Source organism: Macaca mulatta, chromosome 14 (genome assembly GCF_049350105.2).
Source record: "Macaca mulatta isolate MMU2019108-1 chromosome 14, T2T-MMU8v2.0, whole genome shotgun sequence".
NCBI lineage: Eukaryota > Metazoa > Chordata > Mammalia > Primates > Cercopithecidae > Macaca > Macaca mulatta.
In genome coordinates, this window is record NC_133419.1 from 84,577,462 (window position 1) to 84,602,662 (window position 25,201).

At 35.4% G+C, this 25,201-nt stretch overlaps 1 protein-coding gene across 13 annotated transcripts in view; it reads right to left on the minus strand.

The window, feature by feature from the left end:
* Nucleotides 1-25,201, minus strand: part of DLG2 (discs large MAGUK scaffold protein 2) — a 2,228,225-nt gene that overhangs the window by 584,877 nt on the left and 1,618,147 nt on the right. For all 13 annotated transcript variants that reach the window (XM_077964104.1, XM_077964105.1, XM_015115421.3 and 10 more), the window contains one exon: nucleotides 16,618-16,787. In XM_077964104.1, the coding sequence (XP_077820230.1) occupies nucleotides 16,618-16,787 (170 nt within the window). The remainder of the gene's footprint in view (nucleotides 1-16,617; nucleotides 16,788-25,201) is intronic.

The following is a 25,201-nucleotide window of genomic DNA, read 5'->3' on the forward strand; positions in this document are numbered from 1 at the left end:
ATGTAATATATGTACATGGTAGAAAAATCCGAAAGGTATAACGAATAAACAGAAAAACTAAATTTTCTTCCCACATAGTTTCCCTCTCTGGGGCAACTACTGTTGTCAGTTACTTTTCAAGACATTGCAGATATTATCCATATTCTATGTATATATAAGTGTATTAGTCTGTTCTCACACTACCAATAAAGACATACCCAAGACTGGGCAATTTATAAAGGAAAAAAATAAATTGACTCACAATTCAGCATGGCCTGGGAGGCCTCAGGAAACTTACAATCATGGCAGAAGAGGAAGCAAACACGTCCTTCTTCACATGATGTTAAGAATGAGAAGTGATGAGTCAAAGGGAAACGTTCCTTATAAAACCATTAGATCTTGTAAGAACTCACTCAATATCACTAGAACAACACAGAGGTAACTTCCCCCATGATTCAATTACCTCCGACCAGCTCCCCTGCCCCCATGAGACGTGGGCTTTATGGGAACTACAAGATGAGATTTGGGTGGGAACACAGCCAAAATATACCAATAAGCATATAATTTATGTGTTTTTTAAGACAAATGATATAACATTACTCATACTGCCCACAATGTGTAGGTAATTTAACAATATACACGGGATTTTGTTCAATTTCAGTACATTCATTTTATTCATTCAGTACCTTAAGTGCATTCATTCATTTAGTATACTAATTTCAGCTCCTCATTTTTAAAAAGCTGAATGGCATTATAGTATACCATATGGATGCAATAAAATTATTGTAGCTATTCTTCTTTTGTCATTCAAATTTTTTGGTTCGATTTTTGCAACTGGAAACACTGTTGCAATTAACATTGCCATTTCACTCATAGGCAGGTACATGTATAGGATAAATTCCTACAAGTAGAATCACTATGCCAAAGGATTTAAGCAGTTATAAAATTAAAGATATTTTGGTATTGCTCTCCAAGAATATGGAACAATTTATACTCCACCAGCCTCTTTCAGCTCTCAGAAAGAGCCTCTTTTACCACACCTCCTAACACAGTGCATTGTCATAATTTTTGAATGTGGGAAATTTGATAACAACAGGCATCTTTTACTTTTAATTTGCAATTATTTTATTATGAATAAGACTGAACATTATACAAATGCATGATAGATTTACTGGGAATATCTTCTCCACTCTATGTCTTCCTGTTTTACTCTTTTAATGATATCATTTAATGAATAGAAGTTCCTAATTTTAATATGGGTCAATTTAACCAATTTCCTTTATAGTTTTATGCTTTCATTTTTAAAAATAAACATTTTAAGCCGGGCGCGGTGGCTCAAGCCTGTAATCCCAGTACTTTGGGAGGCCGAGGCGGGTGGATCACGAAGTCAGGAGATCGAGACCATCCTGGCTAACATGGTGAAACCCCGTCTCTACTAAAAATACAAAAAACTAGCCGGGCGAGGTGGCGGGCGCCTGTAGTCCCAGCTACTCGGAGGCTGAGGCAGGAGAATGGCGTAAACCCGGGAGGCGGAGCTTGCAGTGAGCCGAGATTGCGCCACTGCACTCCAGCCTGGGTGACACAGCGAGACTCCGTCTCAAAAAAAAAAATAAATAAAAATAAAAAAAATAAAAATAAAAATAAAAATAAACATTTGTAGTTAAGTATAGAAATGCTTTTGGATGTTGATATGGTTTGGCTGTGTCCCTACCCAAATTTCATCTTGAATTGTAATTCCCACAATTCCCATGTATTATGGGAGGAAACTGGTGGGCAGTGATTGAATTATGGGGACGGGTCTTTCCTGTGCTGTTCTTGTGCTAGTGAATGAGTCTCATGAGATCTGACGGTTTTAAAAATGGGAGTTTCCCTGTACAAGCTCTCTTCTCTCGTCTGCTACCATGTGAAATGCACCTTTAACCTTACAACATGATTGTGAGGTCTCCCCAGCCACATGAAACTGTAAGTCCAATAACCAATTTATTTTGTAAAATGCCCAGTCTCAGGTATCTCTTTATCAGCAGCATGAAAATGGACTAATATAGATGTAGGTTATGAAAAAGGGACACAACTGTTTTTTAAAGGTAGATGTCCTGTTTTCCCAATGTAACTTATTGAACAATCCATTTTTCCTACTCATTCAAATTGCCACCTTTATTATATGCTAAATTCCTTTATGTGTCTTGTGTATTTTCAGAATCTATAGGCTTTAACTTTGATATATATTAATTTTTATTTTAATTATTATAACTTAGTATGATGTCTTAATAAATGGTAAGCCTGGACCTCTCATTATTGTTCTTTTTATAAATTTTCCTTGCTATTCTTGCTCATTAATTTTTCATACAAATTTAAAAATCATTTTCTTGCAGTTTTTGATATTTTTATTTAAAATTTTTAGTATAAAAGTAAAAATTGAATGTTTTTGATGTTGCATCTTCTTTTCCGATGGCACATTATGGTATTCCCTTATTACATGTCTCTTGGTAGCATTTGAAAGTTGCCTTTACATAGATCTTAAATGTTTATCAAGAAGTTTGTTCTCTTCTTTTTAAGTCCCGAGGTACATGTGCAGGATGTGCAGGTTTGTTACATAGGTAAACATGTGTCATGGAGTACTATGCAACCATAAAAAGGAACGAGATCATGTCCTTTAGAGGGGCATGGATGGAATTGGAAGCCATTATCCTCAGCAAACTAAAGCAGGATCAGAAAACCAAACACCACATGTTCTCACTTATAAGTAGGAGCTGAACACTGAGAACACATGGACACATGGGGAAAAACAACACACGCTGGGGCCTATTGGGGGTGAGGTGCAGGGACGGAGAGCGTCAGGAAAAAGAGCTAATGCATGCTGGGCTTTACAAAGTTTATTCGTAAGATACTTTTTGCTATGGTGGTAAATGATATATTTTCTGCCATTATATTTTTTAATTGATTATTGCTTATATATGGACATATATTTATATGTTATTGATTTCTATATTCTGATTTTAAACTTGGCCATCTTACTGAATTACTTTATTGTTTAAAATAATTTTTTGATGATTTCCTTTGGTTTATCATCATAAATATATTTTTTCTTCTTTTCAATTCATAATCAGATTTACATCTAACAGGATATAAATAACAGTTATGATGAAGGACATATTTTAGGAAATACTTTTATTTTAGGTTCTGAGGTATGTGTGCAAACAATTCCCTTCTGTCCTTGATTTATAGGTTAAACTCTTTGTCTTTTTCCATAACTCCCTTTCTCCCTCCTTTTCTTCTTCTTCTTCTTCTTCTTTTTTTTTTAACAAGTTATGAGGACCAAGATCACACAGGGTTAATAGCATGAGCTCTGTAGCCAGACACCAGTGATTTGTGTCCTGGCTCTCTCATCATTTGTATGATTTTAGGCAAGTTACTAAACCTTCATAACTGCACATATAATAACAGTACCTATAGGGTTTCTTAAAGTACTAAAATATATACGCATAAAACAGAACATTGCCTAATACATAGCAGGTGCTTAATAGATTAGATTACAATAATAGACTTCTTTCTGGTTTTGATTGTGGTATTCTTACAGAGTCATTAAATTTTTTCATCCTGCTCATGATTGGGCAGCTCAATTGGATATTCTGTTTGTTCTGATATAATGCATGTGACTGGTTTACCTTTGTCCTTTGTGCCTAGAATCAGTTTGTTTTCCCACCCAAGTTAAACTGGGAGTGGAGGTCTGGCTATGTTGTGTTCTGATCACATTCTGTGCCTGAGCAATAGCTGGCAAGGGAGTTGGAAGAGATCTCAGTAGAGGCTACAGGCAAGTGTGTCATTTTTCTTATAAGACCCACATTCTACTAGCTTTTGAGATTTTGTTAAATGTCTCATACCAAGTTGCATCTAATTGGAGAAATTTCTCTAATTCGGGGTGTGGCTAGAGAACCTTTATTTCCACCAGAAAATATCAGCATAACTCACTTTACCCACTTTAGACTCTCTCAATCACAAGTTTCAACTACTCTTCGAAAAAGATAAGCCTGCTAGCTCAGTGTGCTCTTCTCTGGATTTAATGGTATCACTGAGAAGTCTTAGGATTTTGTCAATCACCAGTACAGTTTCAGGAGGGGAATGGGAGTCGGGTAGCATCTGAGCCTCTCTAAGCCTTTCTGCTACAACTTCCTTCTTTTAGTCACAGGTTTTTAAGTGTATTGCATCAAGTTGTACTTCACTACTTCTTTTATCACTGTAGGCAAAATTTTCTTAATGGTTTTGGTTGCTAATTTTCCCTAAGTTTTATTAATTTTGTAAGTTACCGAAGGAGAAAATAACCTGTTCTCATAATCTGGAAAACAGTTCTTTAGTAGTTTACACATTGTGTTTCATGAAAAACTTTCCCTAAAGACATTATTTTTATATTTATCTTTCCGTTATTTTTATAACCAGCCTTTCCTTATACCTGTGGTATTCGCTTTTATATCTATATGCGCTGGGTAACATATGCACTTGCCAAATTCCATCTTGTTTCTGATAATCCAATTTGTTTACCTTCACTCCCAAGTGAACAGCTACCACCAGGATTGGAAAACTTTCTCTCCAGAGTATTAAAGCAGAAACTGAAGCCTTGTTTAAAGTTTCCTAGAAAAAGCCTGGGCATATATTTATAGTATTGTCACATTTTACACACTATACTGTGACCACTATTTCCTTTGAGGGCACACCATGTTTCTATACTCAATTTTTAGTCTTGTCTTCAGAGAATGTTCAATTAATGCTTTGTTAAATATTAGTTTGGTGCAAAAGTAATTGTGTGGTTTTGCTACTAAATGTAATGAGTGAAAATATATGAGTGAATTTGTGTATTGAGAGAGATCAGAATATTTGACATCTTAGAATTCTTGCACATCAAAATTATTATAATTTAAAAAATTGCTACCACATTCAGTTGATTCAAATAAATGAAACTATGAAGAATAAAATTTTCATCTGACTCTACTACTACTAAATCTCAATGACTATTTTTAGGTCCCTGGGAAGTAACTATTGAACTCTTGCTTCATGTGACTAATGGCTTATACTGAACAAATTATATGTATATACCTTCTTTCACCACAATAAAGCACTGACTCTTCCAGAAATGTGTCTAGTTTGTTTCCTGTGTCATTTTTACTCTTCCTTTTTCTTAGCTGCTATGTTTTCAGCCTTGACTAATAATTCTCAACCTTGCCTAATATCAACCTTTATTTTGCAATTTTTCAATTTTCAGTGAACTCAGTGGGATCTCATAACTAGATAACCCATAGAATCGTCCATGTTTAAAAATGTTTAAGTTGGCATTCCTTACAGATATTAAAATAGATTTCATTTTATCTTTCCTAGTAAGTTTTCTTTTTGGGATAAAGCACCCAAAATATCTATCTACAATTGAGTTATGTTCGGAGACAAAGTCTATGTAGTACAGGATTTTGACTGACAGCTTAGTGGCATTAGGAGTCATGGTCCATGAATAAAAAGTACCGCAAGTTTTAATGTATTGGATCTCAGTGTTCCATAGAAGGAGAAAAATTTAATGGACATTGGTCCATGAGTTGAGGAACCAAAATGGGTTTAGTCAGGGATAATGAAGAATTTAGCATGAAGTCAGTATCAGTCAGCAGAGGAGGACTGCCTTATTTCAGACTAGGTAAATACCAGTCTTCTAAGAAGAAAATTGGGAAAAAAGCCAAAACTTCTTTATTTATTCTCATTCCTTTAATTTAGCATTTACAACTTCCTGACCCAATATGTTTTTGAAATAAAATATTTATTGAGTGAATAGATGATTATTTTCTGCACATATTTCCTTTTAAAAAAGCAAACAAAAAGAACACTTAAAATTTAATTAGTTGCTGATACATACCTAATATCTCTAATGCTTATTTAAGTTAAGCAAGGATTTCCACTTAGGTCCTAGCTCCAAATCCCACACTCTTTTCATCAAATTGCTTTGCTGCTGGCCATAAATTTAAAGTTTTATAGTTGTATTTACCACAGCAACATTTTTTTTAAAGCTTACAAACAATTCCACGTAAGTAAATATATTTACCTTCAGTAAATATTCACGGCTCTTCACAGGGTTTGTTGTGTGAATGATGAAATTTTAAATGTTGAAAAACCTAAAGTACATTTAGTACGGTGCAATTATTTAAATCTGAAATTTTCATTGTAAAAATAATTTTGACTTCAAAATTCTGTTAAAAAATTATAGATCAGCTTTAAACAGTGAATAAGAAAACTGTGAAAAGAAACAGTGGCCATGTTATCCCCAACGGGCACATGAGAGGAGTGGCATCATTCATTAATTTCCATAAAGACTTAGCAAATGTAATCAAGTGATTAATTCTCTCATAATGTTGTATTATACAGAACAGTGGGAATTACAGTGGCAATATTTGTAGTTTATTCTTTCATGATAAATGATTTGCTACACAATCTCAGGAGAGAGGTTGTTTACAGACATCATTATGAATATTGACCAAATATTAGCTTAGAGAAAGAGCCTTCCAATTCACAAGCATATGTCTTATATACAGAAATAATCAGAAATTAACAATGTGCATGCACAAGAAATTCTACAGAAAAGTACCTGGGAACAAGGTGAATTTATCAAATATGGTGTCCTTCATTTAATAATAATAGTAATAAAAAAATTGTTCGTTGGTGGACAGGAGAGTGGTAATTTAGCTACAATTTATTTCTAAGAAGACTGTTTCCCTGGTTTAACACAAACAGTTCACCACTTTCTTTCTTATTCCATATATTTTATTCCAATAGAAGGTTGCACTATATATATACTCAAGTAAATCTCCTTGTGCACCCCAGGGAACAATTGTGGTAATTCAAAAAGATTTAAAAAAATTACCACTAAAAAGAAAATGTAGTAGTGTTTTGAGACTTCATGCCAAATAGTTAAATTTGCTATTTGTGCTTACTGAACAAACCATTGTTCAGCGTGGCCTTTCACCCAAAACAGGTCCACCTACCACTAGGAACTTGACCCCAGGACATGAACCTGAATAAAAAGTAAACTGTTTCCTGTATTCAGAGACGTTTTTGCACATGCATTAGAAAATGAATAAACACAGTAATTTACTCCATGGCAAGAAATAAGAAAAAGCATGATGTCCCCTGATACGTAAATGGTTGGGTGCCAGTAATCAAACCAGTTGTACAAGCTGTGTTTTTAGTTTCTACCAGTGATCTGGTAAGATGCTTGGTCATGAAAAGCTGAATTTCAGATAACTAAAAATGTTGCTAACCTAAACATCCCCAAGTTGTTATGGTTACAAGATAGAAAATCCAACTTGTTAAAGAAAAATCCAAACTATTGACAAAGCTATCCATGGACAGATCGGAGAAAAAAGAAGAATTTCAGTGCAGGCAGTCTCTGTACTAAGTGTGAAGAACAGTGCATTTTATTTTCAATTAAAATTTTAACTAATTCAGTGTTCATTGAGCACTTACATGCTCAATACTGACAGCTCTAGGCCTACCAATTAGCCAAATGACTAATTTCTGGAAATTTTCAGATGACTTCCTCACATCAAGACTGGATAGTTCACTTTCTGCCATTATTATGATGTTCCTATCGTCTTGATATCTTATCTGGTCTACTATAATAGGCTTCATTGCTGGTCCCTCCCTTCCATACCAACACATATCTTCTATACCAATCTTCCAAAAATTCAGAACTGTTCTTGATTCTCCCTTGATTAAAAAAAAAAAAAAAAAAGACTCCAGTAGATTTTCAATGCCAGTAAGTAGCATTTTATGCACTCTATGATCTCTTTCTCCTCCAGCCACAACATTTGGTTTCAGTCTTCTCTTCTTTATTGTCCCTTTCACATATCTCCTGATGCAGGTGAGCTGCCCTGTGTACCATTTGACATGTTGACATCAGAAAGAAAAAAAAAAAACAGGAGCAGATGGAGGAGCAAGAACAGATCTGATAAAGGAAATGAGTATGATAAACAGAAAAGCTGGTAAAATTCATTTAAGTTAGATATTTAATAAATTCTCTGTCTATAATATCAGATGCAAGTCAAGTTGATATTTAAACAAGCTGGACACAAAATTTGTCATATAAGCTATAAAATAAAAATAATAAATAATTAAGAAATTGTTTTTTGATTAAGTGGATTGGTAAACAATGTGCCCCTAAATGCCTCCAATTTCTTGTACAGACAATTTCTGTAAGGAGTGAAAAAAGCTAAGGTGTCAAAACATAGACTTCACTCATAAGGACTCTTCACAGTTGTAAAATTGTCAGCTTCCATCTGAGCCATTCCTTTTTCCCTTGCCACACTGCTTTGATGGTTATGATCTATCTTGTGCTTCCCACGCATCTCTGCCCCAATTCCTCCATTTACGACTCAGAATTGGGTCACAGACAGGAGCTTGTACTTTCCTTTTAAGCGTCACTTAATGCTTCAAATTTAGTATTGGCCAGGGTAGATATCATTACATTAACAACTTAGGTCTTAGAATTAGCAGTTTCTTTATCTCCTTAATTTGGGTTGTTGATATCCATCCTTTTCGTGCCCTATGGGTTACTTGACCCGACAAAAGAATGAACAAAAAAGGAGGAAATAAAGCACATCAGAAGTTCTTAGAAATGAAAGATTGCTTCTGATGGGGTCAATTAGTGATAGCTTTGTGGAGAAGTTAACATTTAACTGGCCCTTGGGGGATGGATATGATGTCAGCAGATACTGGTCACAATAGTAAGAGAAGACATTCAAAGGTGGGACTGAAATGAACAAAGACTTAGAGTCAGGAAAGTATGGCATATGTTTAAGAAATGGTACACAGGGCAGCTCACCTGCATCAGGAGATATGTGAAAGGGACAATAAAGAAGAGAAGACTGAAACCAAATGTTGTGGCTGGAGGAGAAAGAGATCATAGAGTGCATAAAATGCTACTTACTGGCATTGAAAATCTACTGGAGTCTTTTTTTTTTTTTTTTTTTTTTTAACCAAGGGAGAATCAAGAACAGTTCTGAATTTTTGGAAGATTGGTATAGAAGATATGTGTTGGTATGGAAGGGAGGGACCAGCAATGAAGCCTATTATAGTAGACCAGATAAGATATCAAGACGATAGGAACATCATAATAATGGCAGCACAGATTTTAAAGAGAGGATTAATTATGTTGTAAGTGGTTTCCAAAAGGTATGATGCCTGATTTAACAAAGCAGCAAAGAAGACAGAACCAAAATGAAAAAAAGACATCCAAGGCCTTTTACTGTGGGTGACTAAGACAATCACTTGTATAAATGGACATGTAAAAAGCAGGAGTAGGTCACATGGGTGAGGGACGAGTGAGGGAAACTGGTGCTAAGGAGACATCATAAGGCTAGGTTTTAATATACTTGGAGCTATTTCTGCACATGGCATATACTGATACGGATGCCCAAACTAGGAAAACCAAAGAAAAAAACCTAAACATATATGTGCATTTTCATAAAGCATAGAGTTATATGACACATCATAACTCAAATCTGTTAGAAACAAATTTATATAGAGCTAAAGAAAAAATATGGCTGTGCATAACATATATGTGCATATACACACAGCAGCAATACATTTCCATATATATGCATACATGCATGCATAAGCCAAATACATATTGGTTCTATCTGGAATTGCTAAAATATTAAAAACTTTTAATAAATAGTCAATTCATTAATTCAACAAATATTCTAGTGCTTTTAAAGGACCTCCCCCCAATTTTTTCAATGTATCCACCTGACAAAGGTCTAATGTCCAGAATCTACAAAGAACTTAAACAAATTTACAAGAAAAAAACAACCACATTAAAAAGTGGGCAAAGGACATGAACAGACTCTTCTCAAAAGAAGACATATATGCAGCCAACAAATGTATGAAAAAAAACTCAACATCACTGATCATCAGAGAAATGCAAATTAAAACCACGATGAGATACCATCTCACACCAGCCAGAATGGCTATTAAAACAAAGTAAAACAAAAACAAAAACAAAAACAAAACAATAAAAAACAAAAAACAACAGATGCTGGCAAGGTTGTGGAGAAAATGTAATGCTTTTACACTGTTGGTGGGAGTGTAAATTAGGTTAACCATTGTGGAAGACAGTGTGGAAATGGAATGCTTTTACATTGTTGGTGGGAACATAAATTAGTTTAGCCATTGTGGAAGACAGTCCTCAAAGACCTAAAGGCGGAAGTACCATTTGACTCAGCAGTCCCACTACTGGGTATATACCCAAAGAAATATAAATCATTCTATTATAAAGATACATGCAGGTGTCTGTTCATTGCAGCACTATTCACAATAGCAAAGACATGGAATGAACCTAAATGCCCATCAATGATAGACTGGATAAAGAAATGTGGTACATATACACCACGGAATACTACACAGCCATAAAAAAGGAATGAGATCATGTCCTTTGCAGGGACATGGATGGAACTGGAAGCCATTATCATCAGAAAACTAATGCAGGAACAGAAAACCAAACACAGCATGTTCCCACTTATACCTGGGAGCTGAGCAATGAGAATACACGGACACATGGAAGGAAACAACACACACTGGGGTCAACACACACATTGGAGGGAGAGCAGGAGGAAGGGAGAGCATCAGGTATTAGTAAGAATAGCTATTGGATGCTGGGCTTAATACCTAGGTGATGGGATGACCTGTGTAGCCAACCACCATGGCACACGTTTACCTATGTAACAAACCTGCACATCTTGCACATGTACCTCTGAATTTAAATTAAAGTTGAAGAAAAAAAAAAAGAACCTCTCATAGTATTTTATATTAAATATTATATTAAATACAATCTAATCCTTTAATCCCTTGCATTAATGAGTTTTTTGCTGCTTTTCTTTATTTCTCTTTCTGCCAATTATGATAAGAGTAAAAATATTATAAGTGTTTATTAAGAATTTACAGTTCTTATCCTGAAAATAACTCTGTGAATTACATATTTAGAGTATAACCATTTTGCAGGTGAGGAAAGTGAGTCATAAAGTGGTTCATATATTTGTTCTAGGCTCACGGCTGCTTGAAGATATCCAGGAACTTCTTCATTACACATATGTCTTCTTTAATGACTGAATTATGAACATTATAAATGTTCATTGGTGACTTCTACAGTTTTTGCATTTCATAGTTACCATTTTTCCTACATAAAACATAAACTTACAATCTTTACTACATTCTCATTTTACACTGATATAGGGCTCTGTAATGGTAAAAAGCATATATCTATAGAGAAACCAAAACAGAGTTTAAAACCATTTAAAAAAATAATGGAGGAGAATTGCTAAAATTTGTCACTACCTAGATTTAATCACTCTTTCAGTTTTTATTAATGAGTAAGGTGGCTAAAATAAAGTCACAAGCAAGACTACCTTTATATATCAATTAATAAAACTGTGGCTTTCACATTTTTGGTTTTAGAACTTAGCCTTACGTCACCTATATGATTCCTAAGCAACAAGAGCATCTTAAAAGAAGTCATCTAATTTCTCCTATAGCTTCAGGCTTCTTTGACCCAGGCCATAGAAACAAACAATTTTGTACTTCTTTAATTATATATTAATAGCTCCTTGGAAGTTATAATTTAATGTGTTCTTGGGAAAGTCACTAGGAAGCCTTCTATAGTAAATCTATTTCCTGGAAACCCACATACACACTTTAGATTTTCTTCCTTTGCTTGATTTTTGGTTGCTTGGTAAGCCTAAATGGCTTTGCCTAGTAATTTCTTCCTACATATAATTACCTATTTTTTTCTCAATTGATTGCCCACATGCAGACACCCCAGGTGCTTGCAATGACCAAATCTATAAATGTGATGTTAGCAAAGTTTTTACCTATTTTGAGAAAAGACATTCTAAGTCAGAATGAGTATCACCCAAATATCCATTACTGAAATATATGGCTATAAATCACCATTCAGATGATTGATTCCATCTGAGTGTTGGGAAGATTAGCTCAGCTATAAAGACAAAGTCATATACATCAAAGGTTATCTCAAATTAGTAATTTTTGCAATAGATGGAATCAATACAGAGTATGAAATTGAAAAACTGTAAATTTAATTTGCTACAAATCACTGTTTCACGGAATGTCTTAATGTTTTACCTATAGCATAGAAAGGAATAAATCTGTTTATCCTCTGTTCTGTGTAAAAACAAACACAATCCCCAACCTAAAAACATTCTGGGTATTAATAAGCTATAAAATCTATAAAATAGATTTATTAAATGCATTAACTCTTTAAAATAGCTGAAGTAGCCATATTCATAATTTTTTATATTAAAGATTAATAAAAAGTAAAAAAGTCAATTTAAAAATATTTTCCCAAACCCAGATATTTCACACAATATAGTGAAAAATCAGTATATTAATTTGGCAGGGTTTTTAGACAGATTTTCTCCAGGTCTGCTTCCTTGAGATTTCCTCTTCAGATGCATCAGAGGTTCCCTCTCTCCGCAGAGATTCCTTCATAATCTTCCCCACCTCACAAATGGCACCCCACCTAAAAAACTGAACCTCATCCTTGAAACACCATCATCTATTTTACCAATAAAGGCATCAAGATGGCTCAAATCCATTCACCTTTTTCTCCTTCCTCCAAGCAACCCCTAACTGATCTCTGCTCTCACTTGTGCCCTCTTCAATTCATTTGCTTCATAGCAGTCAGAATGACCTTCTAAAAATTATATATTTTATCATGTGTCACTCATGCTTAAAATATCAGTAATTTCCCATTGCATTTCAATATAAACACAAATCTTCAAATATGGCCAACAAAGCTAAGTATGATCTGGCCCTTGCTCATCTTGGCTGTATCATTTCATGCAATTAATGTTCATATTATTAGACTCCTAGAAGTTATCAAGATCTTTTTCTACACTATAGCCATCATACTCACATGCCTCTACTTCCATCTGGGATGCTCTCTCCCACTCTTTACCTGGCTAAATGTCTATTTTAATTTATATTTCAAGGCTTAGCTTAAGTGGCATTTGCTGATAGAAGTCTCCTTTGACCCACTGTTTAATTGGTACCCCCTTAAAAATCTTTTAAATTTATTCCTAGTACTTTTCCCAATTTATATTACAGGCGTTTTCCCCACCAGGCTATAATCTCCTTGAGAGCAAGAACTATCTGAATTTTCTTTGTGAATCTCTATTGTCTGGATCTGTGCCAGGTACATAGTAAACAATACGTATTTGTTGAATAATTGAAGGACTACATTAATGTATATCTACATAACTCTGTATTATATATACATAATTCAATCCAGTTAGATCAGTTGGCTAGATTTTTGATACTTACTATATTGTACCCATGTGCTCAAGGAAGGGCAGATAAACTGTGCACATGTCAAGTTTTTTTTTTTTTTTCTTTTACTTTAAGTTCTGGGATACATGTACAGAATGTGCATGTTTGTTACATAGGTATACATGTACCATGGTGGTTTGCTGTGCCTATCAACCCGTCATCTAGGTTTTAAGCCCTGAATGCATTAAGTATTTGTCCTAATGCTCTCCCTCCCCTTCCCCCCAGCCTCCCAACAGGCCCTGGTGTGTGATGTTCCCTCCCTGTGTCCATGTGTTCTCATTGTTCAGCTCCCACGACCGAGACCATGTGGTGTTTGGTTTTCTGTTCCTGTGTTAGTTTGCTGAAAATTTTAGATTCTCTGGACCATTTTGTCTCCCCTAGTTATGATGAATCATATCTTCCACTTTGTTCCAATGAAATCATGGCTCAGGCTCCATCATAGAGCTGAGTTCATTTTGTCTTGCATTAAAGGTAGTTGACTTCACATGCATCTCTCCCATTTAAACTTTCTGAGGACAGAGACTACATCTCATTTATCTTCACTCCAGGGTGCATAAGAGTTTCTGTTGTATGAGTTAAACATTGGTAGGTATTCCCTTTACACATACTGTAATTCAAAAATGAAGAATTATAAGGTGCCAAGTGAAGTTAAGACCATGAGGTATCATCAGAGTTAGTGTAAAATCCAATTTTCTCTATTCAACTTACTCTGATTCAGCACTTGCTGTGTTTATGGTACTGAGAGAGGCATGAGGAATTTAAACAATGACTAAAATAGTTTTTCTGTAAATCAATAAGCTTTATATAGAGAAACAAATCCCCATCAGTGACCTCTGGACAGCAACAGTAGAAAGAAGTATGACTGACTCAGCATAACCCCAACAGGCCCAATTGACCTTTCGCAAGAACCTGCTTTTTAGGGATGTAAAGTTATTTCTAACAGTTATCTGGTTCTCCTCATCTCAGTAGACCAAGTTCACTTGTAACCCCATCTCCCATACATTGTATACTTTAATTGGGTTATTGCCTAGGTATACCCAGTTGATTGATGCTCACTTCTCCCCATTTCCCCACTCCAGGTCCCACAGCAATTACTGCCCCACTCCAGGCTCAAGGAAGAAAGCAGCTCAGACTGAAGTAAACCAGCTGCAGCCCTAGTGTCAAAAATAAAAATCTAAAATATGTGTTCTTGATAAAATTAAGTTTTAGTCATCTATAGCCTTTAAGTGCTCTGCTGAGCAGCTGGAGGTCAAACAGTTGCTCAGCTAGCAGGTCTATAAATGCATGATGTTACTTTGCTGAGTGGTTAAAATTAGTATTTGTCTTAGGGCTATGCTGAATAATTACAGTTAATTGAATTATAGAAATTATAGAAATATAATATATATTTTTAATAGAAATAATGTATATGGCCATTTTGTTTGGCTTTAAAGCTCCTTGCAATATGCTTTTAGTAAATGTGAGGGTTGAAATTCTTTCATACCACTAGAGACTGTGGTATGAAAATGCTTCACTTTTTTTCTTTGTTCCCAGATTTAGTTCTATGATTTTAACGCATTTGAATTTAACCCATGAGGAATCTCTGAATATTTTCATTACATTACCAAACAATTGTTACAAAGTTTAAAACCATACGTAGTAAATAATAGTACAGATAACATGCATATACAGCTAATTTTTGTTGGTCAGTTAGTTTGTGCCAGGTCTTATTCTAAATACTTTTTGTGAATCAACTAATCTAATCCTCACAACATGTCTAGGAGCAAGTACTATTCTTATTTGCACTTTGTAGATGAGAAAATATGACCCAGAGAGGTTAAGCAATTTGCTCAAGGCCAAACAGCTAGTGAGCTGCAGAGCCAAGGTACTAATCTAGACACTTTGGGCTGTAAAGTCTGCATCTTAACCACCAGGCTCTATTGCTTACCATGTGCCAGCTATTGGTTAAATGCTTAATCCTCATAAACCCTATGGATTGATGCTACCATTGTGATCCCCATTTAATAATGAGGAGTTGGCCCAACTAAGATGACTCTGCTAGCAAGTGGTTGAACCAGGCTTTTAAACTCAGTTCTGAGATCTTAAATACCACCCACTACTGCCTCCTAGAAGAGGTGGCAGGCTTATTTCTTCAATCTCAGATAGTATTAGAAATTAAATAGATTTTAAAGAAATGAGAAATGATTTACTCAAAGAGTACGGTGATTATTTGGTCATAATCATTTAAAATATTCAAATAATGTTAAGCTAATTATTAAATTTTTCCCAAAATATTAAATACTATTAAGTTACTACTTAATGTCATCATTCTGAAGAACAGAGCTCAAAGGATTATTCTTACAAATTAGTATGGGCCAGGTACAGTGGCTCCCACCTGTAATCTCAGCACTTTGGGAGGCCAAAGCATGATTACTTATGGCCAGGAGTTTAAGACCAGCCTGGGCTACAAAACGAGGCTCTGTCTCTACCAATAATAATAATAATAATAATAATAGTAATAATAATAACCACATGCACTAGTGCATGCCTGTAGTCCCAGCTATTTGGGAGGCTGGGATGGGAGGATCACTTGAGCCCAGGAGCTTGAGGCTTCAGTGAGTCATGATCCTGCCACTGCACTCTAGCCTGGGCAACAGAGTGTGACCCTACCTCAAAACAAAACAAAACAAAAACCAAACAAACAAAAATTAGTGTGGTAATTCATCTGTTGATGCAACTCCACAGAGTATCTATAATAATCTCAAGAGATACATGTACATTTCAAAAAAAAAAATAAATTTTAACTTATTTTGGCTATTGCAAGCATAAAATGTCATGTAACATTGGGTACAACACACAAGAATATAATCAAACTTTAAACATATCACAACAACATTATTAAAAAATTGTTATATTAGTATAGATTATTTTAATTATTTTATTACTATTTTGCTAAATGATTTACCATTTGTATCTGAAAAATTAGTATTAATATGCTAGCCAAGTTATCATCATCCAGTAAGATTCAGTATTTATAGAAAAATATAGATGACTGTTATTATTTTTGTTTATAAAGATGTTTCTACATAAATCTATCCTTTCTTTCTTATCTGAGTTCATATTTAGAGTACTGGTTTCCTTTACCCTTTGTAACCACTCTTATAGCATTTTAAATCTCTTGGTAAGCCCTGAATGTCAGAGGTTAAAGAGTTCATCAAACGAGTATTGTGGCATAAACTTTAGCCAGATGGTTTGCCAATAGTATCTGTGAGTCATTTATATTTGTATTACCTTTAGGGCCTTTGAACAGTTTGATTTCCACAACGGTCTCCAAAATAGGTCGTCTTCTACGCACATACAGCCGAACGATAGACCCCGCTTCCTTGAGGGCTTCCACCGCTTTACTGTGGGAAACCTCTGACACATCAACCTCATTCACCCGCAAGATACAATCGTTGACCCTGCAAGGAAGGAAAAGAGTCAAGATTCAGAAGTGGCTAGCAGGATTTCTTAAATAATATTATTATGTTTATCTGACCTTAAGAAGTGGGAAAGTAAAGAATCTAAGAAATGTTAAAATATTTACATTTGGAAGGATGCTTCAAATGAAGGAAATCTAAAAAATGTTAAACTCCTCAAGCCTCTTAGCCTTCTTCCCAGCCACTTTTTATTATACTACTGGTCAGGTCCCATCCTAAACTCCAGTCCACTTTGACTGGGACTGCTTCACATATGGCATAGTTAGAAGGGCATGTATTTTAAGACCTCTGTAAGTTATCATTATTTTAATTGGTTTGACTGAAAGTCACAATTTGAGTGGTTCTCAGAACTTATTACTATGACCTATATAGATATAACAAATATAACTATATAGACATAACAAATATAACTACGGACTAATTTTCTCAAATTTTTAACTTACTCGTTATAAAAGTAATAAGTAATCATTTTCAAACACCTGAAAAATATAAAAATGTAGAGAGAAGAAAAAATATACTTGACTCAATCATCTAAAATAAACCTATTAGGTCGGGTGCGGTGGCTCACGCTTGTAATCTCAGCACTTTGGGAGGCCAAGGTGGTTGGATCACCTGAGGTCAGGGGTTCAAGACCAGCCCAGTCTGACCAATATGGTGAAACCCCATCTCTACTAAAAATATAAAAATTAGCTGGACATGGTGGCGTGTGCCTGTAGTTCCAGCTACTTGGGAGGCTGAGAAAGGAGAATTGCTTGAATCCCGGGGGTGCAGCTTGCAGTGAGCCAAGATCACGCCATTATACTCCAGCCTGGGAGACAAAGCGAGACTCCATCTCAAAAAAAGAAAATAATAATAATAATAATAATAATAAATTTAATTTAATTTAATTTAATAAACCTGTTAGCTTTCTGGCAAATTATCTTCCAGTGTTTCCTCACCCTCCTCTCCACCTCAATTCATCTTATAATGTTATAAATACTGAAGTTCAGATTTACAAAGTTCAAGGAGAACCTCAGACAATCCTATTCCTAGGTGCTTACTTTGAAAACTAAGAACCGCAACAAATTCTACATCAAACTTCCCTCTTTTTTTTTTTCATTTTCACATGGAAAGGAATAATTTGACATTTCCATAAACCATTCCAGGTAATTTAAAGTTATGTGGCCATCAACTCCAGATATATTTTATTTTCATGATAATAATTAGTGATAACATTAATAATGGTTAAGAGCACAGGGCTTGAGACTACAAAAATTTCTTTCCTTCACTCTGCATATCCATTCTAGTGTCCCCAATCTCAGATCACCACGTTGCTCAGAGTCAAAAATGAGAGGCCTCCCTTGCTTGATGCTTCTTTTCCCCCACCACCACAAAGTCAGTTCTACCTGCAAGTATAGCCTCAGTCCATCCAGTTTCTTCATCTTCATTGCTACCACCCTGGTTGAAGTCAACATCATCTCTCACATGAATCACCTACACAAACGCCTGTCTAGCCTTCTTGGATTCTCTCTTGTTACCTTTCCATCCATTCACTACACAGTGGCCAGAGTACAGTGAACATGGCTGGTTTGCTTACTCAACTGTCATTCCCCACTTCCTCCTTCCAACCGTGTTCAGTTTTGTTCAGGGGATCTTTCCTTAGCAAATATTTGTTTAACAAGTGAAAGAATAAGACTAAGTTCAATGATTGGGTCCTCCATTTTTTAAGTTTGTAACCATAGTTGATTTCCTTAGCCTCTCTAAGCGTTATCATATTCTCATCTGTAAATTGGATGTAATAGTAATATCTATCAGGAAGGCTTTTGGGGAAGATTAAATGAGATAAAGCACATATAAGCACTTAGTACATACCCTGTTATGTAATGAACACCTAATAAATGTTTGTTATTGATAGCAGTGCAATATTTGTTGATTTATAATATTCTCAACTATTGGATCCTTCCTATAACTTTGTGGAATAAAACTTATTATCTACATTATAGAAATGAGAAGACTTCCAAGTGATTAAGTCCTCTGTTTAAAGCTGTCAGCAATTTGAGCAGAGACTGGATTTAATTTCAGGTCTTCCTATTTCAAAATTTGAGCTTTTTCCTCTTAGGACCATATACATCTAATGTGATGAATAGTTTCGTGTATGTCGTGTATATCAATGCAAAATGATGACTACCATGGTAATATTAGATGAAAAGTATGGGAAGAATTTTGTATCTGTTTTTGTCCATAATTTTTCCGTACCTATTTAGTTATGGGAACCCTCGCCTCAGTAAGAACACAGAGCAGTCTCAAAATCTTGAGATGGAATGCTTCACTTCCTAAGATTCGGCAATGTCATTTCATCATAACAGATGCTATGGCTTTAATAGATTTACACATACATTTCCTCTCTGATTGACAAAAAAGAAAAAAAAAAGAAAAAAAAAGGGAAACTACCAATTAAAATAGTTTTGAGAATGTAGGCATCCTGGGTGCCAGCTGCCCTGCAGCAGCTGGTCCTTTGAGAGTGGGTAATTTTGCCATCTCATGATAATGCAAAACATAATGTTTACCATCACCCTATGCTCAGAATACTAATTATATCTTAAAACACTGCTTTTCATAGAAGGGAGTGGCTGACATTAAAAAAAATTCTGGAGTCTATATCTATTCAAGCTTTATTTTTTTTCCTTTTGTATACAGTGGGATCCTTAATTGTCAATTGCTGGTGTGAGAAAATCATAGCCTAAATCAGATGTTCATTCCTGAATATGTGGATCAAGTAGGCAGCTTTAGGACTAGCAGTCAGGTGGCCTGGATTTGAGTCCCAGTTCTTTATCATCTGTGGGACCATGGTGAGGCCACTTTATCTTTTTGGACTTCAGTATCCCATAAAAAGAGAGAGAGCATGTCCAGAGTCAGTGAGAGCAGTAACTGTACTGTATAGTACTATGCAGGAGAGTACCCATAGCTGATGTGTGGAGATGTATACATTGTAACATATCATAGATCTGAAAGTTCTTGCTATTTAGTGGATCAAAGATGTGCTCAAGTAACTGTTTCAATGTGAACAGAATGGAAATCAAGCTTTTAAAGGAAATACTATGTGCAATATCAGCCAGTCATTTCACTTATTTGTTCTTACTTAAACACTTTATAAAGTATGGATCCCCATTTTATAGACAGTGGAATTTTACTGACAAGGTCAAAGTGTTGGTGAAAACAGGGACATAATTTCAACCTGTTTTTACTTTTTCTAGAGCTTCTACTGATACAAAGATACTCAGATACTCAGAGTTGATTGTTTATTTTTTTTTTTAATAGTGGTGTTTGTAGGGGAGATGGGGTAGTTTACATTCAAATTCTCAAAATAGACAGGAAAGTATGTCAGACCAAACTAGGGCACTCAACTTCCCTTCCTCCCAGAAACTTGAAATAGATTTTGGCTAGAGGGTATAGCTATTTAAAATTAATTTGCTCTCTTTACCAGTTTATTTACTTTGTGAGTAAAGCCTCCACCTGTATTCATTTTGAAGCATATAAGTACATAATTAGCTTCAAAGTCAAGGAATACTTTGTCACAGTAACAAATGCAGGGTTTATCATACTTCTGAGGGACATTGGTTTACGAAGCCATGAGTTCAAGACCAGCCTGGGCAACAAAAGTGATACCCCATCTCTAAAAATCAAAATGTTGTTTACATACACAGACTTACTCCCCAATCTCACTCTACCAATCTAATTAAGTTGACAGTTTCACTCTTAGTACTTGATGTTACACACATAAGTCTACAGTATTCATCTGCAGCAATTTCACCTTGTAAACCAGAATTGTCTGCAATATCAAAAGATTAATTTTAATATTCTTTCTAGAATTTCCTTTAGAAATTTTGGTGCATTCCTTGCCAAAAATATTTTAGAAACAAAAAAGATAGTCTATCATTAGCCCGTATTCACAGAGTCACATCTACATTTTGCACTGAATCAAGTATTTTCTAACATGGTACAGCATCACTGAAAAGTAAAATAATACTTACTGAATTATTTGTTCCACTTTGACAATATAATTTAAAGTAACAGGTAATATCTACTCTGTCAAGGTACTAAAATATTTTCTGCCATTGAAATAAGATTTGTGATTTTATACATTTTTAAGTATGTTAACTCATTTAAAATGATCACCAAGTCACAGATAGTGTTAAAACTTAAAAAAAATTCCCATATATGATGCATAAAACACACTGGAAGGAAAGATAGAGAAGTTTTAATTTGGGTCCTTTGTGGGTATGGAGATTATGAGTGCTTTAAAAAGCACATTTCTACTTTCATGTTTTTTTTTTAATTAGACATATATCACAGCAGAGAACCTAACAACATGGGCTTTAGAGGCTTGGTCACAGCCAGATAGATCTGGGATCTCACCACAGCTCTGAAACTTGGAAGTTCTGTGACTACAGACAAGTCACTTGATATCTCAAAGCCTCAGTTTTTTCATCTGAAAATAGGGATAATGAGATTGTTATTGATTGATTGTTATTGTTATTGAGAGAATGCATGTGAAATACATAGCATAGTGCCTGAAAAACAGTAAGCATCAAAAATGTTAGCTATCATTATGAAAAAGAGACAAGAAACATTTGCTTAAGAGAATATAGAAAGACACTACAGTGAAGAAAAAATATTAAAGGGGGAGAAAGAAAGAGCTATGGTCAAGATGCTGAAAGTGTTTTTAAAATTTTGTATAAGAAAGGGAGGAAGAGAAGAGATGAATGGGATTTTCAGGAAGAAAAATATAAAAACAGAGCTTTTACAGCAAGGTACTGGTACAAAAACAGACACATAGACCACTGGAACAGAATAGGGAGCCTAGAAACAATGCTGCACACCTACAGCCACCTGATTTTCAACAACATTGACAAGAACAAGCAATGGCAAAAGGACTCTTTATTCAATAAATGGTGCTGAAATAACTGGATAGTCATATGCAGAAGGTTGCAATTGGACCCCTTCCTTAAACCATCTATAAAAATAATCTCAAGATGGATTAAAGACTTAAATATAAAACCTAAAAATATAGAAACCCTGGAAGATAACCAAGGAAATATTATTTTGGACAGAGGACCTGGCAAATATTTCATGGTGAAGATGCCAAAAGCAATTACAACAAAACCAAAAATTGACAAATGGGACCTAATTAAAGTAAAGAGCTTCTGCACAGCAAAAGAAACTACCAACAGAGTAAACAGACTACCTAGTGAATGGGAGAAAATATTTGCAAGCTATTCATTCAACAAAGGTCTCATATCCAGAATCCATAAGGAACTTAAATTTACAAGCAAAAAACAAACACCACCATTAAAAAGCGCATAAAGAACATGAACAGACAAAAAAGAAGAAGCAGACATGGCCGGCAAGCATAAGAAAAAATGCTCAACGTTACTAATCATTAGAGAAATGCAAATCAAAACCACAATGGGGTAACATCTCACACCAACCTGAATGACTATTATTAAAAAGGCACAAAAATAACAGATGCTGGCAATGTTGTGAAGAAAAGGGAATGCTTATACAGTGTTGGTGGGAATGTAAATTAGTTCAGTCATTGTGGAAAGGAGTTTGGGGATTTCTCAAGAACTTAAAACAAAATTACCATTCAACCTAGCAATCCCACTATTGGGTATTATATCCAAAGGAATATAAATTATTGTACCATTAAGATATATGCACACATATGTTCAACACAGCACTATTCACAATAGCAAAGACATAGACTCAATCTAAATGCCCATCAACAGCAGACTGGATTTTTAAAAATGTGGTACATATACACAATGGAATACTATACAGCCATAAAAATAATGAGATCATGTCCTTTACAGCAACACAGATGGATTTGCAGGCCATTATCCTAAGCAAACTAACACAAGAACAGAAAGCCAAATACTTCACGTTCTCACTTATATAAGTGGGAGCTAAACTTGGAGTACATATGGACACAAAGAGGGGAGAAACAGATACTGGATCCTACTTGAGAGTGGAAGTTGGGATGAAGGTGAGCGTTGAAAACTAACTATCAGGTGTTATGCTTATTACAGGTTTCAGAATAAGCTATACACCAAACCCCTATGACATGCAATTCACCTACATAACAACCATGCACATGTATCCCTGAAACTAAAATAAAAGTTTAAAAAAAGAAAAAAATAATAAATGCATATTCACCTAAACATTAGGGCTTTAAATAAGTCTTGTTTGATGAAGTACAATGTAATTTCCTTTTCATATTTCCCTTCCCTTGCCCACAGTAAAACTTATAGTTGTTTTGATATACAAACTTTAGCTTTTGTGGAAGCCTTGGTTAAAGATTCTGATCAGCACACTTAATTCAACTCAACCACAACTAACTGCACTCAGACCTCCTTAAGTTTTTATTCAAAAGTAGGTGTTTGGGGCCGGGCGCCGTGGCTTACTCCTATAATCCCAGCACTTTGGGAGACTGAGGCAGGTGGATCACCTGAGGTCAGGAGTTCGCGGCCAGCCTGGCCAACATAATGAAATCCTGTCTCTGCTAAAAATACAAAAAATTAGCCAGGTACGGTGGCAGGCGCCTGTAATCCCAGCTACTAAGGAGGCTGAGGCAGGAGAATCACTTGAACCTGGGCGGCAGAGGTTGCAGTGCGCTGAGATTGTGCCACCGTACTCCAGCCTGGGCAAAAAGAGCAAAACTCCATGTCAAAAAAAAAAAAAAAAAGTAAAAAAAGGTAGATGTTAGGTCACAGGGTCTGAAACAACTTTGCAGTAGCTATTAGTTATTGAAGAATGCCCCCTAATTGCCTTGCACTTTACTGTTTCTATCAGTAGTATTCTTTCTTCAAGTAAATGAATTAATTCCAGACCAAAGGGCCACATCATGAAGAAACCTGATCAATGTTTAATGTGTTGCATGAAGTGTAAAAACGCATGATCAGATTTTTAAAAACCACTGGCTAGGGAATTAGACTGCATGCACTTAAAGATAACAATCAATCACCTAAAAAATTTTCACCCCCTGTAATCCCAGGGCTCTGGGAGGCCAAGGAGGGAGTATCATGAGGTCAGGTTTTCGAGACCAACCAGGCCAACATGGTGAAACCCCATCTCCACTAAAAATACAAAAAATTAGCCAGGCATGGTGGCAGGCACCTGTAATCCCAGCTACTAGGGAGACTGAGGCAGGAAATTGCTTGAACATGGGAGGTGGAGGTTGCTGTGAGCCAAGACCACGCCACCGCACAGCACTCCATCCTGGGCAACAGAGGGAGACACCATCTCCTCACAAAACAAAACAAAACAAAACAAAAATCTCAGAATCTATTTAGAAGGAGTAACTCCACACATTTTATGTCAATTACAATGAAAACAGAAGTAATGAAAAGGGTCTTGTTTTTCTTCTATTCCTGAAGTCATTAAAAGTAGGTTATGAACAAATAAATAGAAGCCAAAACCTTAAGAAAAGACAAGTAGTTTATGCTCACAGAGAGAAGGAGAAAATAATACACCCCCCACCACATTCACACACATACACAGACTGACTCAAATGACTTCAAATCATGATGGCCTGCCATAATATATATACTTAATTATGCCTGCCCGTTACCTTACTCTTCCTTTTATGAATCATACGGAAGTGTTACTGGGGATCTTTAAAGTCCATCACCAGTTAAGTTTCTTCCTTGTTGAAACTTCTCACTCTAATGATCTATATATTTCATTGACCTCATTAGGTGCTATTAGTTTATTAAAACTAAAAAGTAAAAGAACAAAAATCAGCATAATTTAGCATTTTTCCAAGAAAGGAAGAGGAATGTTTTAGAGGCATCTGATATGTGCCAATGTAGTAATATCTACTAGACTTTTTTTCCAACAAACATCCACATGGTTGTAGGAGGAGTGACAAGCATTTACAGCTTAACCTGGTTCACTTGTCAAGTCTGGCCAGTCCCTGCTTTTGGGAATGTGGAAATGAAACCATGAGATTCAGAGATTCTATGTGAACAGAATAAATAGAAACTTGAGAGTTTAATATTAAAGGCCATTTTCTTCCATGTTGACTGTAAAATTTCAAAAGACTATCTGCAAAAAGATGGGGAATAAAGTAGATCTACAGGAAGAAGTAAGGGCTTTGGACAGAAGGTGGAATTCCTCTAATGCCTGAGAGTGTCTCAGTCCATGGCTATTCTTCCCAGTGCTTAACTGTCCAGCTTGAAAAGATACTTCAAATGTTCTTCTAATTAATTCTCTCTTTTGATTATGTAAGCTGGTGGGTCTTTTACTTGCCAACCAATATTTCTGATTAATATAGGCAGACTTTGTGGCCAGCACTTTACATGTGTTGTCTCCCTTAGCTCATTTCTATTTCCCTTTTATAACTTAATTCAAGCTTA